General features: G+C 35.6%; 1 protein-coding gene across 9 annotated transcripts in view; it reads right to left on the minus strand.

Moving 5' to 3' along the window:
* The window catches only part of RICTOR (RPTOR independent companion of MTOR complex 2), a 122,947-nt gene that overhangs the window by 22,904 nt on the left and 87,435 nt on the right, over positions 1-12,608 (minus strand). For all 9 annotated transcript variants that reach the window (XM_086677464.1, XM_086677437.1, XM_025923571.2 and 6 more), the window contains 10 exons: positions 11,373-11,508; positions 10,783-10,982; positions 10,420-10,546; positions 9,652-9,816; positions 9,381-9,457; positions 8,863-8,941; positions 2,793-2,902; positions 2,214-2,301; positions 971-1,063; positions 510-616 (listed from right to left, as the gene is read on the minus strand). In XM_086677464.1, coding sequence (XP_086533590.1) covers positions 510-616; positions 971-1,063; positions 2,214-2,301; positions 2,793-2,902; positions 8,863-8,941; positions 9,381-9,457; positions 9,652-9,816; positions 10,420-10,546; positions 10,783-10,982; positions 11,373-11,508 — 1,182 coding nt within the window. The remainder of the gene's footprint in view (positions 1-509; positions 617-970; positions 1,064-2,213; positions 2,302-2,792; positions 2,903-8,862; positions 8,942-9,380; positions 9,458-9,651; positions 9,817-10,419; positions 10,547-10,782; positions 10,983-11,372; positions 11,509-12,608) is intronic.

Genomic DNA, 12,608 nt, shown 5'->3' on the forward strand with positions numbered 1-12,608 from the left:
AATGGAATTATAACATTAAGCAAGGAGGAGCTCCTTAAGATGTTTAAGTTAGTGCATTTAAAAATCTTTTTTTGTTTAAAAAATTTTTTAAAGTTTATTTATTTATTTTGAAAGAGAGTGCACATAGGGAAGAGGTGGGGTGGGGTGGGGTGTGGAGTGAGCCTGACGTGGGGCTCAAACTCATGAACCACGAGATCATGACCTGAGCCAAAGTAAGACGCTTAACTGAGCCGCCCAGGCACCCCAAAATCTTTTTTTTGTTTTAAAGTAAACTCTACTCCCGATGTGGGGCTCAAACTCATCACCCTGAGACCAAAAGTCACATGCTCTACTGACTGAGCCAGCCAGGTGCCTCCCCCACACTTTTTTTGTTTTTACCTTATATCATTAAGACTTTCAGTAAATTAACAGTTCTAATGGACTAAATCATAAAATAGTCTTCCCTCACAGCCATTTGTTAACAATAACATATATATACAATAGAAAGATTTATGAGTGAAATAACATACCCTCTGACTGAAAGAACCTCACACTGCTTTGCAAGTTTTAGTATATCTGGAATCACATTTTCTTCCTGTAGCAAATTGAGACCCCAATTTGATGAGCCAATATTTCCCTGAAAGAAAAGAAGTCACTTATATCAAATCGATTTAGAAGAGTAACTCTTTCAAGAAATTTGGAAAGCTACTAAAAACAAAAAATTAACCCCATCTTGGAGAAAAAATGTGAAAAAAAACCTCAAATAAGGAACTTCAGAAATCAGTGTTCCATTTGTCTCAGCAAGAAAACTAATAGTTTAATCATCTATCTTCCAGCCTAAAAATATTTAAAATGGGCAGAAACAATCTGGGTCTTAGAACATTAATCTCAGAACAAGTTCCAAATCAAATGATTTTTTTTATTATTATTAATGGGAAAATTAGAAATATCTTAAAATGATGAAGATCTTATAGAAGTGTTTATTACAAACCAAGGCCCAAAGAGATGCTTTCAGTTTTTTAATTTCTTCCCACTTATCCAAATCTGGTGTACGAACATTATGACAGAGTTCAGTAATAATATTCTGGAGAAAGAAAGAAAAAAACATAGGAGTAACAATATGTTTTTAATGTATTTTCTTACTGCACTTAAAACCTATCATTTAAGGTTTGCATTTAGTAACTTTTGTATATTTAAAATTCTAAAATAATTTTATGCAAAATTTCTTAAGCAGCATTAGTACAGGAGCTCTGAGTTCATATTCTAGAGTTAGCACTTAATAGCTATGTGGCTTTGAGCAAGTTATCTAATCTCCCAATGCCTTATTTCCTAATCTCTAAAATAGAGATCTGTCTCATAAGGCTTAATGACTTAATTATCACATATAAAGTGCTTAACAACGTATTTGGTATCTAGTATTATAAAAATGTTAGCCATAATTATCATTTTTTAAAATAGAAAATAATATTCGTGAATTAAAAACACTAATATAAAGATATGTGCCCCAGAAGTCTTCATAGACATAATATAAAAATAGGACACTACAGAGTATATTTATGCAAAACTTTTGCTCCTGAGATGAACACAAATACGAAAATGAACATAAACTGCTAGATTACTATTGTTCAGAAGACACACAGGCAAATACTTATAGATCTATTTCTAAAATAAGTAAAAGGTTACATTTATTGAAAACACCTAGTAGCAAGACATATTCACAGCCATAAATTTGGTGCGCTAAGCATGAAAGAATAACTGCTTGACTAATCCGGTTACATTTCATGAAGTACAGGGGAACAGGGAAGTACAGACAGGAACTGATACTTCCAGTCTGCTGCTCACCAAAGATAACTAAATCTGTATCAGGTTCAGTTTAACTTCCCAACAAGAATGACAAAATTCACTTTTTCAGTATGTTTTTGCTGAAGAGAGAAACTTCCCCAACTGTAAAGGACGAAACTCAGACTTTCAGTGGGTTACTTACTCTATGTAACCAATTTGCTATGCAAAAGGTAACACCTACCTCCGGGAAAGGAAAGGCATGCAAGGCAGTAATATGTCTAAGGATTACAAACACAGAATGCCTACATCAGTTATAAGACAGATGGCTTTTAAAGCAATTATGCCACTAACTTTAAGGCTTTTGAGAAGTTTTTGCAAAGATACTACTTCAGCAATATTAAGATTGTTTCCTACCACTGTAGCTATTTCAAATGATTAAATTATGTTTTTACCTGTACTTCCAACAAATGACAGCCTGTTTTGTGGTGTACCAGTTGTCCATACAGGTGTACAGGCAGGTAGACATGAGGACGCTGTAATCTAGTATAACAAAGAATATTGATATGCCTATCGGCTCACTTACAATATGCTAATTAAAACAAGAACTATTAATAAAGTACTAGATACTTTAACAAAGCACTACTTTAAAGTACTAATACTTTATTAGTACTACTACTAACGCACTAGATAAAGATATAATTTCTCGGCATACAAAAAAATATGAAGGTGGAGGAGCATGAGGATTTCTCTAGAAAATTAAGTTTAGCTGGCCTCAAACTAACAGACTAGGGTAAGAGCATGAAGGGTATATGAATTAGATCAGTAAGGTATTCAGCATGGTAAGAGTGACACGGGAATTTTTCAGCCATCAATGCCATGCTGTAAGATTTTTTTATGTCAGTGCAGGAAGTAAAATTTCCAAGTACTCAGAACACTTTAAACAATAGAGAGTTATTACAAACTGGCTTTAAATTTTTTTTTTTTTTTTTTTTGAGGACCAGCAATAAATTATTCCATGAAGTAGTCTGTACCTTTGGTTACTTCGACGAACATAGTTATCACCATCAACTGGCTTTCGGTAAGTAGTAAGTGCTTCATTAAGTTGTTCTTCAATCAAGTCAACATATTTTGAATTATATTCCTAGAAGATATTGTTTTAGTTGTATATAGTATCACAACAACATTCACTACATTCATAATATGTTAGGTACCTAGCAAATCTTGGAAGCATAAATATGAGAAAAATGAACATCTGTTCAGGAAATTTAAGAAATTTTAAAAAGTTAGGTAAAACCAAGTATTATGAATGCAAATGTTCTACCATATCCCAAAGCTTTCTGCTTATACTTTTTTTTTTTTTCAGTCTATTTATTTTGAGAGAGAGAGAGTGAGTGAGTGAGTGAGTGAGTGAGTGAGTAAGCAGGGGAAGGGAGAGAGACGGAGTGAGAGGATCCCAACCAGCCTCCATACTGGCAGCTCAGAGCCCAAATGGGGCTCAATCTCATGATGCTGAGATCATGACCTGAGCTGAAATCAAGAGTTGGATGCTTAACTGACTGAGCCACCCAGGTGCCCTCTGCTTATACTTTTATCCCCATCTGCAATTAATATTTTAGAGTCCATATAAGTAAGTTAATAATTTTGTTTTTTATCTTATTTAAATTACTTTCCCCATTAAATATGAATAACAAAAAACTAGCCTCTTAATATTAAACCCTGAAGGTATTCACTAGAAATTTAAAAAGGGAAATTAAGCCATTAATTTAGTGCCTTTTGGTAAAACATATCCCTTTCCCCACTGATTTAAATCAAGTCAAATGTATAAATTTTTCCAACTAAAACTTGGAAAACTTCTAGTTAACTTCTTTAAACTGAGGGTCAGTCACTTGCATCTTTATTTCAAGAGATCACTTTAAACTGGTTAGAAGGAATGGATAGGACCTCTCTGGAAGGCAATTTGGCAGTATGTATCACAAATTTTAATTCACATACTTTTGACTCAACAACTATACTTTCAGAAATGTATCTTAAAGGGGCACCTCGGTGGCTCAGTCAGTTAAGCATCTGACTCTTGATTTTGGCTCAAGTCATGATCTCACGGTTCATGAGACTGAACCCTGTGTTGGGCTCTGTGCTGATACCGTGGAGACTACTTGGGATTCTCTCTCTCCACCCCCCTCCCTCCTCCCCCCCCATGCACGTGTACTCTCACTCAAAATAAATTAATAAAAAAAAGTGTATCCTATAGATAATACTTGTACAAGTATGCAAAGATATATGCAAAAATATCCAACAAACACTGTTTACAAAACAAAAAACATTGGAAACAATGTCAATACAGGAGTGGTTATCAAGGTACATTCACAGAAAGCACTATGGAGCCATTAAAAAGAATGAGCTAGGGGCGCCTGGATGGCTCAGTTGGTTAAGTGTCTAACTTCAGCTCAGGTCATGATCTCATGGCTTGTGAGTTCAAGCCCTGGGTTGAGCTCTGTGCTGATGGCTCGAAGCCTGGAGCCTGCTTCAGATTCTGTCTCCCTCTTTCTCTCTCTCTCTCAAATATAAATAAACATTAAAAAAAAAAAATGAGCTAGATTTACATGTGTAGCTCTGAAAAGATGGCAGATATACTGCTAAGGGAAAACTTAAATAGCTTTATCTATACTTGTAAATAGAATTCATTTGTATTTTTAATTTAAAAATTTTAAGGTTTATTTATTTTGAGACAGAGAGTGCAAGTAGGGGAACGGCTGGGAGACAGAGAGAGAGAGAGAGAGAGAGAGAGAGAGAGAGAGAAAAAGGAAGGTAGGTAGGTAGGTAGGTAGGTAGGTAGGTAGGAAGAAGCCCAAGCAGGCTCCGCACTGTCAGTGCAGAGCCTGACATAGGGCTCAAACCCACAAAACTGTGAGATCGTGACCTAAACTGAAACCAAGAGTCAGACACTTAACCAGCTGAATCACCCAGGCACCATTCATTTGTATTTTTTAAATAAAGAATATGTACTTATAAATGTACAGAACATCTCTGAATGCACACAAACTGGTGACAGATATTACCTTCAGAAATGACAAAATAAGGGCACAGGGAGATATTTTTCATTCAAAACCATTTTAGACAACTTGAATTTGGTGAGTTACTACCTTCACTCTCTACTTACAGCCTCTAAAAACTTTGTTTTTATGTTTTTCCTTAGGTTCCATATTTATTTTCTAACAGTAATACAAGGTTTTGATTATACCATACCATTATAGAACACCATCATTATTATTACTGCTACTATTACCACTATACTATTATCATGCTCCCCTGTATATATGAAAATCTCAGTGCAAAAAAGTCTACTTAAGGCAGCTATTCTGAGCTTTATGCAGGAGTAGTTATATTCATGTGGTTAATCTTTTGACCAGGGCACTCATTTGGAAAACACCAGCAAAGGTCAGGGGTATGGTTTATAGCTGTGAAACGCACTGAATTTCTGATGTGGGTCATCTTGAGGATTCTGTCCAAAAGGACCTATCTGGAGGGCAAGAAAACCCCAATTGAGGGGTGGACCTCTAGCTACTAGGAGGCAACAGAAGTAGGCTGCCAGAGGAGCCTACTGCCCTAGTCAAGGGAACTGCAAAGGAGAGATCCATAGTGGAGAGGTCTCGGAGAAATTCAAGAAAGTAACTCTCAAGTAAAAGAACTAACATTTGAAATCTGTCACACTCAAAGCTAAATACCCCAGATAACAACTGTACCAACTGAGTAAGTCTGTTCTTGGCCCCATGCAACCTTCTTCCTCCTCCTGCTCCAAAGGTGAAGAGGCCCAAACCGGAGAGGAGCACACAGAGTGATGAGATTAACCAGATCCTCCCTCTACTGTAGATTTCTAAGTCTGTATTAGGTCTGGGTGTTAGGGAGAAGTTTTAAACTGAAAGAATTTTGGGGCCATCTGGGTGGCTCATGGCTTAGTTGGTTAAGCATCCGACTTTGGCTCGGGTCACGATCTCATGGTTCATGGATTTGCATCCCATGTCGGGTTCTGTGCTGACAGCTCATAGCCTGGAGCCTCCTTCTTTGGATTCTGTGTCTCCCCCTCCCTCTGCCCCTCCCCTGCTTGTGCTCTCTCTCTCTCAAAAATAAACATTAAAAAAAATTGAACTGGGGCGCCTGGGTGGCGCAGTCGGTTAAAGCGTCCGACTTCAGCCAGGTCACGATCTCGCGGTCCGTGAGTTCGAGCCCCGCGTCAGGCTCCGGGCTGATGGCTCAGAGCCTGGAGCCTGTTTCCGATTCTGTGTCTCCCTCTCTCTCTGCCCCTCCCCCATTCATGCTCTGTCTCTCTCTGTCCCAAAAATAAATAAACGTTGAAAAAAAAAAATAAACAATGAATTTTTAATATTATACTGTCCTGGATGTTTGATTACTTTGAAAAAGAGACAGACTTAGTTCATGTTGGCATGCCATAAGCTACTGGGAGGAAACCAAAAATAGTGGAAAAGAGTATGGGTTTGGAATCAAAAAGTATCACTGCTCTGCTATTTTCATGCTCTGTGACCTAGGATAAACTACTCCTCTGGGATAAAATTTACTCTTCTTAGCCTCCAAATTTTCATTCACAAAACAGAAATAATAAAATATATTTCACAGGGTTGCTGTGATTAAAGCAAGGATTAAAGGAGGTAATATCTGAAAAGCACTAAGCTCAATGGTAGGCAATCAGTAAGTTAGCTTTCTTCTCTTTCTCTTTCTCTTAATTAATTTGAGAGGACTATGTTGTCTTTATTTTTACATCGCCCATTTACTGCCTAATGAACTGTAATTGCAATTCAGGATGTGTTTGTAATTTTCTAATGAAAATGTTCTAGCGAAATTCACCAATGACCTAACTGTCAAATTCAACAGCCTATTTTCTACTATTCATCTTATGCGACCTCTTTAACAAATACGTATCACCGGCCTCTCCTTCCTGAAGCATCCGTTAGTGACAACATTCTCTATGACAATTTTCTCAGTGTCTTTGTCCTTCTATTCCCCTCATTAAAACAGAGTGTTTGCTAGGGAGCAATTTCCACTTTTCTTTCTTTTTTTATTCTTTACATTTTCCCTGGTGATCTCACTCATTTCAGATTTCAGAAGACTCCCAAATTGTCATCTTCAGCACATATCTGAGTTCTTGATCCCCAATTCCAAACATTTTCTGGATACCATAACTTGGTCATTCCACAGAGCAATACCAATTCAACATATTCATAATTCATTATCCTCACCCTGCAAGCCACTTCTGTAATCACAATCTCTTAATGGTGATCCACTGCATGCTCAGTCATTGAAATCAGAAACTTTTTTTTTAAAAAAATTTTTTTTTCAACATTTATTTATTTTTGGGACAGAGAGAGACAGAGCATGAACGGGGGAGGGGCAGAGAGAGAGGGAGACACAGAATCGGAAACAGGCTCCAGGCTCTGAGCCATCAGCCCAGAGCCTGACGCGGGGCTCGAACTCACGGACCGCGAGATCGTGACCTGGCTGAAGTCGGACGCTTAACCGACTGCGCCACCCAGGCGCCCCAAAATCAGAAACTTTTAAGAGTCAGATGGACTCTTTATTCATTATATACAATCAGTCAACAAATCCTACCCATCTTATTTCAAAAATGCTCAGAAAATATACCCTGCCTATCCAATCTCAGCACTACTGGAGTTCACATTCTTACCAATTCTTGCTTCTAAACTGGTCTCAATATTTCTAGGCTTTACCTTTGATGATCAAACTTCTGCCTCTACCCTGCGACCTGTCATGTTTCTAAAGCACAGGTCTGATTATGATTAGTCTTTAAACACCTATAATAATCCCCCCACTTCCAATAAAACTGAAATACCTTTATATGACATAATGTGGTTAGTAAGGCCTATAATCTAGTTCTAATTTACCATTCCAGCCTCATCTTGCCAGTCCACACTTATCTTAGCCCCAATTACACTGGAATACAGATAGCTTGCTTCATAAATCTGAAGTGTCTATAATCTATATAGATCTATTCTGCTCCCTCAGCCTAGAATACCCTTCTTCCTACTTATCTACCTACCTCCTCCTCAAGACCATTCCAAATATCATATGCTTTCCTGAGCCCACCCAACATTGCTTTCACTAATTCTAATCCCTAAGGCAGAATCATTTGTGTTTCCTTATACACTGCACATGCCTTTGTGATTGCAGTTATATTTTATACCTACTATTTGAAAGTACCGTACCAGATATGCTAAGCAATTTTCTAATACTGTAATTTGTGTAATAAGGTGACCGATTTTACTATGGTAATTTGTTTAAATAACTTCTATTTATGAACTAGAACTATCACATCTTACTTCAATTCTCCAATTCATCAATTACTAACGACTTCATGCCTAAAGTATGTTTTCTAATTACAGTTTTTAAAATGAGAGCTTCTTGTGAAATATGGTTCAATATAGACAATGTAAATGATTGACATGATGAAAAATCTAAAAATTATTTACATTTGGATTGATTACCCATGGGATTCTAAGATGCTTTGACAATTTATAATGCTTCAAACAAAACAACCACAGTGACAACCAACTAAAGAAAAGCTAGTAAGTTCTCTAATAACTTCAAATTATTCCCTCCTTCCTAGGTTTCCCCATTATCTAAAACAGCAGTAAGTCTGTTCTCAGATTATGTAAAAGTAGCACCCTAAAACGAAGTTAACTTAGATTATTATATCTGCTTGGTAGAACTGTTTTCTTCCTTCATTTAGGAAAACTGTTTTAGTCGTAGCTTCAAAGGGCTATCTAAGGGACCCAAGAATAAGAATAAAAGAATTATATCAGTAGATTGTATCAATTAAACCAAAAACAAAATTTCAATAGAATGTACACAAAATCAATAGTTCACTATAAAATGACTGCTCTCTAGCTTTAAAAAAATGGATAAATATAAATACAAGTAATTATACAGAATTTAAGACCTGACTTCATATGAATGTTTAAATATTTGACCTCTTTCGTTTCAAAACACTGATATGAAAAATCCTCTAAATTCATAAATCTATTTCCTAGTAATAAAAACATACCAATTAAAGCTTATTCAACAGAGAGTTACCTTGTGCCATTTTTCCAACTGTTTTGCTACATAACCCCTTTCATTCAGATAGGAAAATCCTTTTGGAATGGAAAGAAATCTGTAAATTAAAACAAGCAATAGTTTAACACAAAGTCTTACTACAAGTGTTTAAAGGAGCTAAGATATCTTAAACAATACTATATTTAAGAAGCTAAAAGACTTTAGGAATAGCTCCTTCCTGAAAGTAAAAGGTCAACTATACTATAATTTCAAATAAAAATAAATTTTCATAATCTTGGAAAAACATATGAATCCAATCACAGTAAAGAAAATGTCATGAAAATCATGAGAAGACACAGAAATGTAAAAGAAACATTAAGGAAAACAATGAAAAGACAGAGTTTCAGTATTAAAGATTCTAAATTAGACCTCTTTCAGTAGTTAATACTAAACTCTTTAGAGTGCTTCCTGTTTGGATTTGAACTGAGCTTTAAAATATACCGCTAGAGAGAATACAACAAAAACACAACTATAAGAAAAATTTACTTAATATTTACCTCAGGAGGAGAAGCAAACCCTTGTCCCCAAGGTGAGATAAAGCTGGCTTCATCTGAATAAGAGCATGAAGATTGGCCTAAAAGAAGTATTAGGCAAATTAACAATTGCAAAAGACAGTAAATTCTCCATTTCCAAAATGCCTGTGTTAAGTACATTATAATTTACATAATTTTCTACTAAAATGGAATATTTTAATAATTAAAATTAATCTAAAATAATTGAATAAAAATTCATGTCTAAGTATTCTATTATAAAATAATGAACCTTCACCTTGTCTTCACATGCTTCATCCAGAATATCAAGAGCTTCAGAAGAAATTGTTTTGTTTTTATCGTGTAGCTGGGTCACTAGTAATTCAATTCCCCAGTTATTGAAGAATTCAACATTAGCTCTCAATAATACTCTTAAATGTTTTGTTGCATACAGCCTACAGGCCTACAAAGATAAATGAAAATAAAAAAATAAATTAAAAAAAAACAAACCATGGATCGTCAATTTGGGCTTTGTTTGGCAGTTTTGCTATTTGAAAATGGCAGGAAAATTGGAATTGATGGTCTAGTCCTTGATATATTTTTTTAGACTAGTAAATCAAATACTTTTGTGTCAATCTACCTGCTTCTTCCCCTTTATAGAAAAAAAATGGGTACTACACATAGTTCCTTGAAGGAACTACTATTTTAAATTTTTTTTTTTTTTCAACGTTTATTTATTTTTGGGACAGAGAGAGACAGAGCATGAGCGGGGGAGGGGCAGAGAGAGAGGGAGACACAGAATCGGAAACAGGCTCCAGGCTCTGAGCCATCAGCCCAGAGCCCGACGCGGGGCTCGAACTCACGGACCGTGAGATCGTGACCTGGCTGAAGTCGGACGCTTAACCGACTGCGCCACCCAGGCGCCCCGGGAACTACTATTTTAAAGTAAACTCAAATTCCATCCCATATTCTTAGAATTAATAATTAATTCTGCTTGGCTAAAATTTATGAGTTATTGAATTAATTGATTATAAAAATATAGTTTTATTGCCTGTGTTACACTCACATCAGTAGCTGCAGTAAGGATTTTGGAAAGGATGACTCTTGCCAATCCATCTCTGCTATAATCCAAGCTAGAAACAGTCAGTTTCAGCAAGTGATCTTGATTTTTCAAGGAACAGAGGTTAAGGAGACTAAAAAAAAAAAAAAAAAAAAAAAACATGAAAATATAAATAAGCATTTCTACAAAAAAGCATTTAATGATAAATATCACATAAAAAGGAATAACAAAGCAGCAAGATAACTCTATTTTTTTTGTATTTTAATAAAACTTACTAAATACATGTACACAGAATAAAAAGCATACCATTTCTGAGTACATTAAAAATAAAGTTCAGGTATGTTTTGAAACAGAACTAGGGATATTCACCACTGAAATACGCTGCATTTTTCCAGCATTTTGACTCCATGAGGGTGGCAAGAAAGTGTTCCAATAAATAAAAAGTAGTGTTGACTAAGGGTAGTCAATAAACCATTATTCTGAAGACTTCGTTCAGGTTTCATTCCAGACGAGGCATTGAGCCACTGAACAATATCCTTTACTAGATCTTCTAAGTATCCTTGCCCATCCTAAAAGAAAATACATTGTGTTATTATTAGAAAAGCACTTTTGCTTATAATTAGAAAAATTAACTGTAATCAAGTCCAAAAAATTTAGAGATAATGATGAAGTTACTAACAACAGATACCAATCACTGAGTACTTCTTCATTTCACAATGCTATATGAAGATGAAGATGATATTATCTTCCACTTAACAAGGAAGAAAACAGGTTTTCTAGAAGGCACGTAACTCGTCCAAAGTCACATAACTAGCTAGTGGCAAAGTCAGGATTCAAATCTAGGTCTGGGCTCATTCTGTATGCTACTAAACACAACTTATGCATACTCAGAAATAAAAGGAAGAGGGTTAATTCAATGAAAAACATTTGCCCAGGATAATATTCAAAATGCTCATTACCTCTTCGGACTCAAGAAGAAATTCTGTAAATTGACAACCCACAACTGTGAGCTGCTTAGACTTGGCAAAATCCAGATCCAGGTTGGCATATAATTTACTGCTGGGCTTGTAGAAGTAAAGTAGTCTTCGCACAAATCTAAGACCAAAATAAAATTAGCAACAAAGTAAGAAGCCAAACAATTACTTAGTCATAGCTTATCATACAAGATTTTGAATATGTTTTGTGTTTAAACCACTATAGTAAATGGCAAGGAACAAACATATTTGGTACATTACACACATGCGTGCGCGCGCGCACACACACACACACACACACACACACACCAATAAAAAAACAAAAACCAACCAAAAAAACACCTTAGTTATCAAGAACAGTTTGTGAAATAATTTTATGGTGAGATGCCTGAAAGATATAGTAGAGAGCAAAGATGCTAGCCGGAAAAATGCAGATATAACATAACTAGCTAGAAGATAAGGCTAGATATATATGAAGAAGCCACCTGAATATAAGCTTTCTTCTGTATTTTGTGACGATCTCTGTTCCATGACTCAATAAAATAATCTTACACTAGATAATTGTAAGCAAAATGTATCATACTACAATTCTGTCAGTTTTTCACAATTAGACAAAAGGTCAAGCATAAAAGTTGCAGGTAAAATTCAGGCAACTTAATTTATAAAGCAATGAATACAATTAGTGATCTTTCAGCTTTATAACTTTCAACATTATGGTCTAAGCTTCCATTTAACTTAGTTCAATATAATTTCATGCACTACAATTCAGTCCAATAAAGGTGCCAAACTCAGGATTTGGAGAAACAAAGTTGAATGAGACTTCATCTTTGTTCTCAAGCAGTATGAGAAGTTAGTGCTATGCTTCTTTATTCCAGTGTAAATTTATATGTTTCATATACATTCCACATATAGATATTAAGTTAAGCATTATGAGTAGATGAATACAACCAAATAATAATTAAGGACATGAACTTTTCAAAAACATAAAGGCCATTTTATTAAATGAGATCAGTACTGGTGGTTGATTAGTCTAAACTCAGGATAACACAAATGCACAGGGTACTAGAGAGCAGCACAAAGCTTAAGTACTGCATATGCCACGAACATTAGCTTGTTTTATAAAAAGTGTGGAGAGCATCAACTTGGTTAAGGGGAATGTAAAAAGGAGGACATATGAATAACCCTCCAAAGCCAGATGCAAATGCACGTAGCAGCAGAACA

Source organism: Puma concolor, chromosome A1 (assembly GCF_028749965.1).
Source record: "Puma concolor isolate L17-30 chromosome A1, mPumCon1.1.hap2, whole genome shotgun sequence".
Classification (NCBI taxonomy): Eukaryota; Metazoa; Chordata; class Mammalia; order Carnivora; family Felidae; genus Puma; species Puma concolor.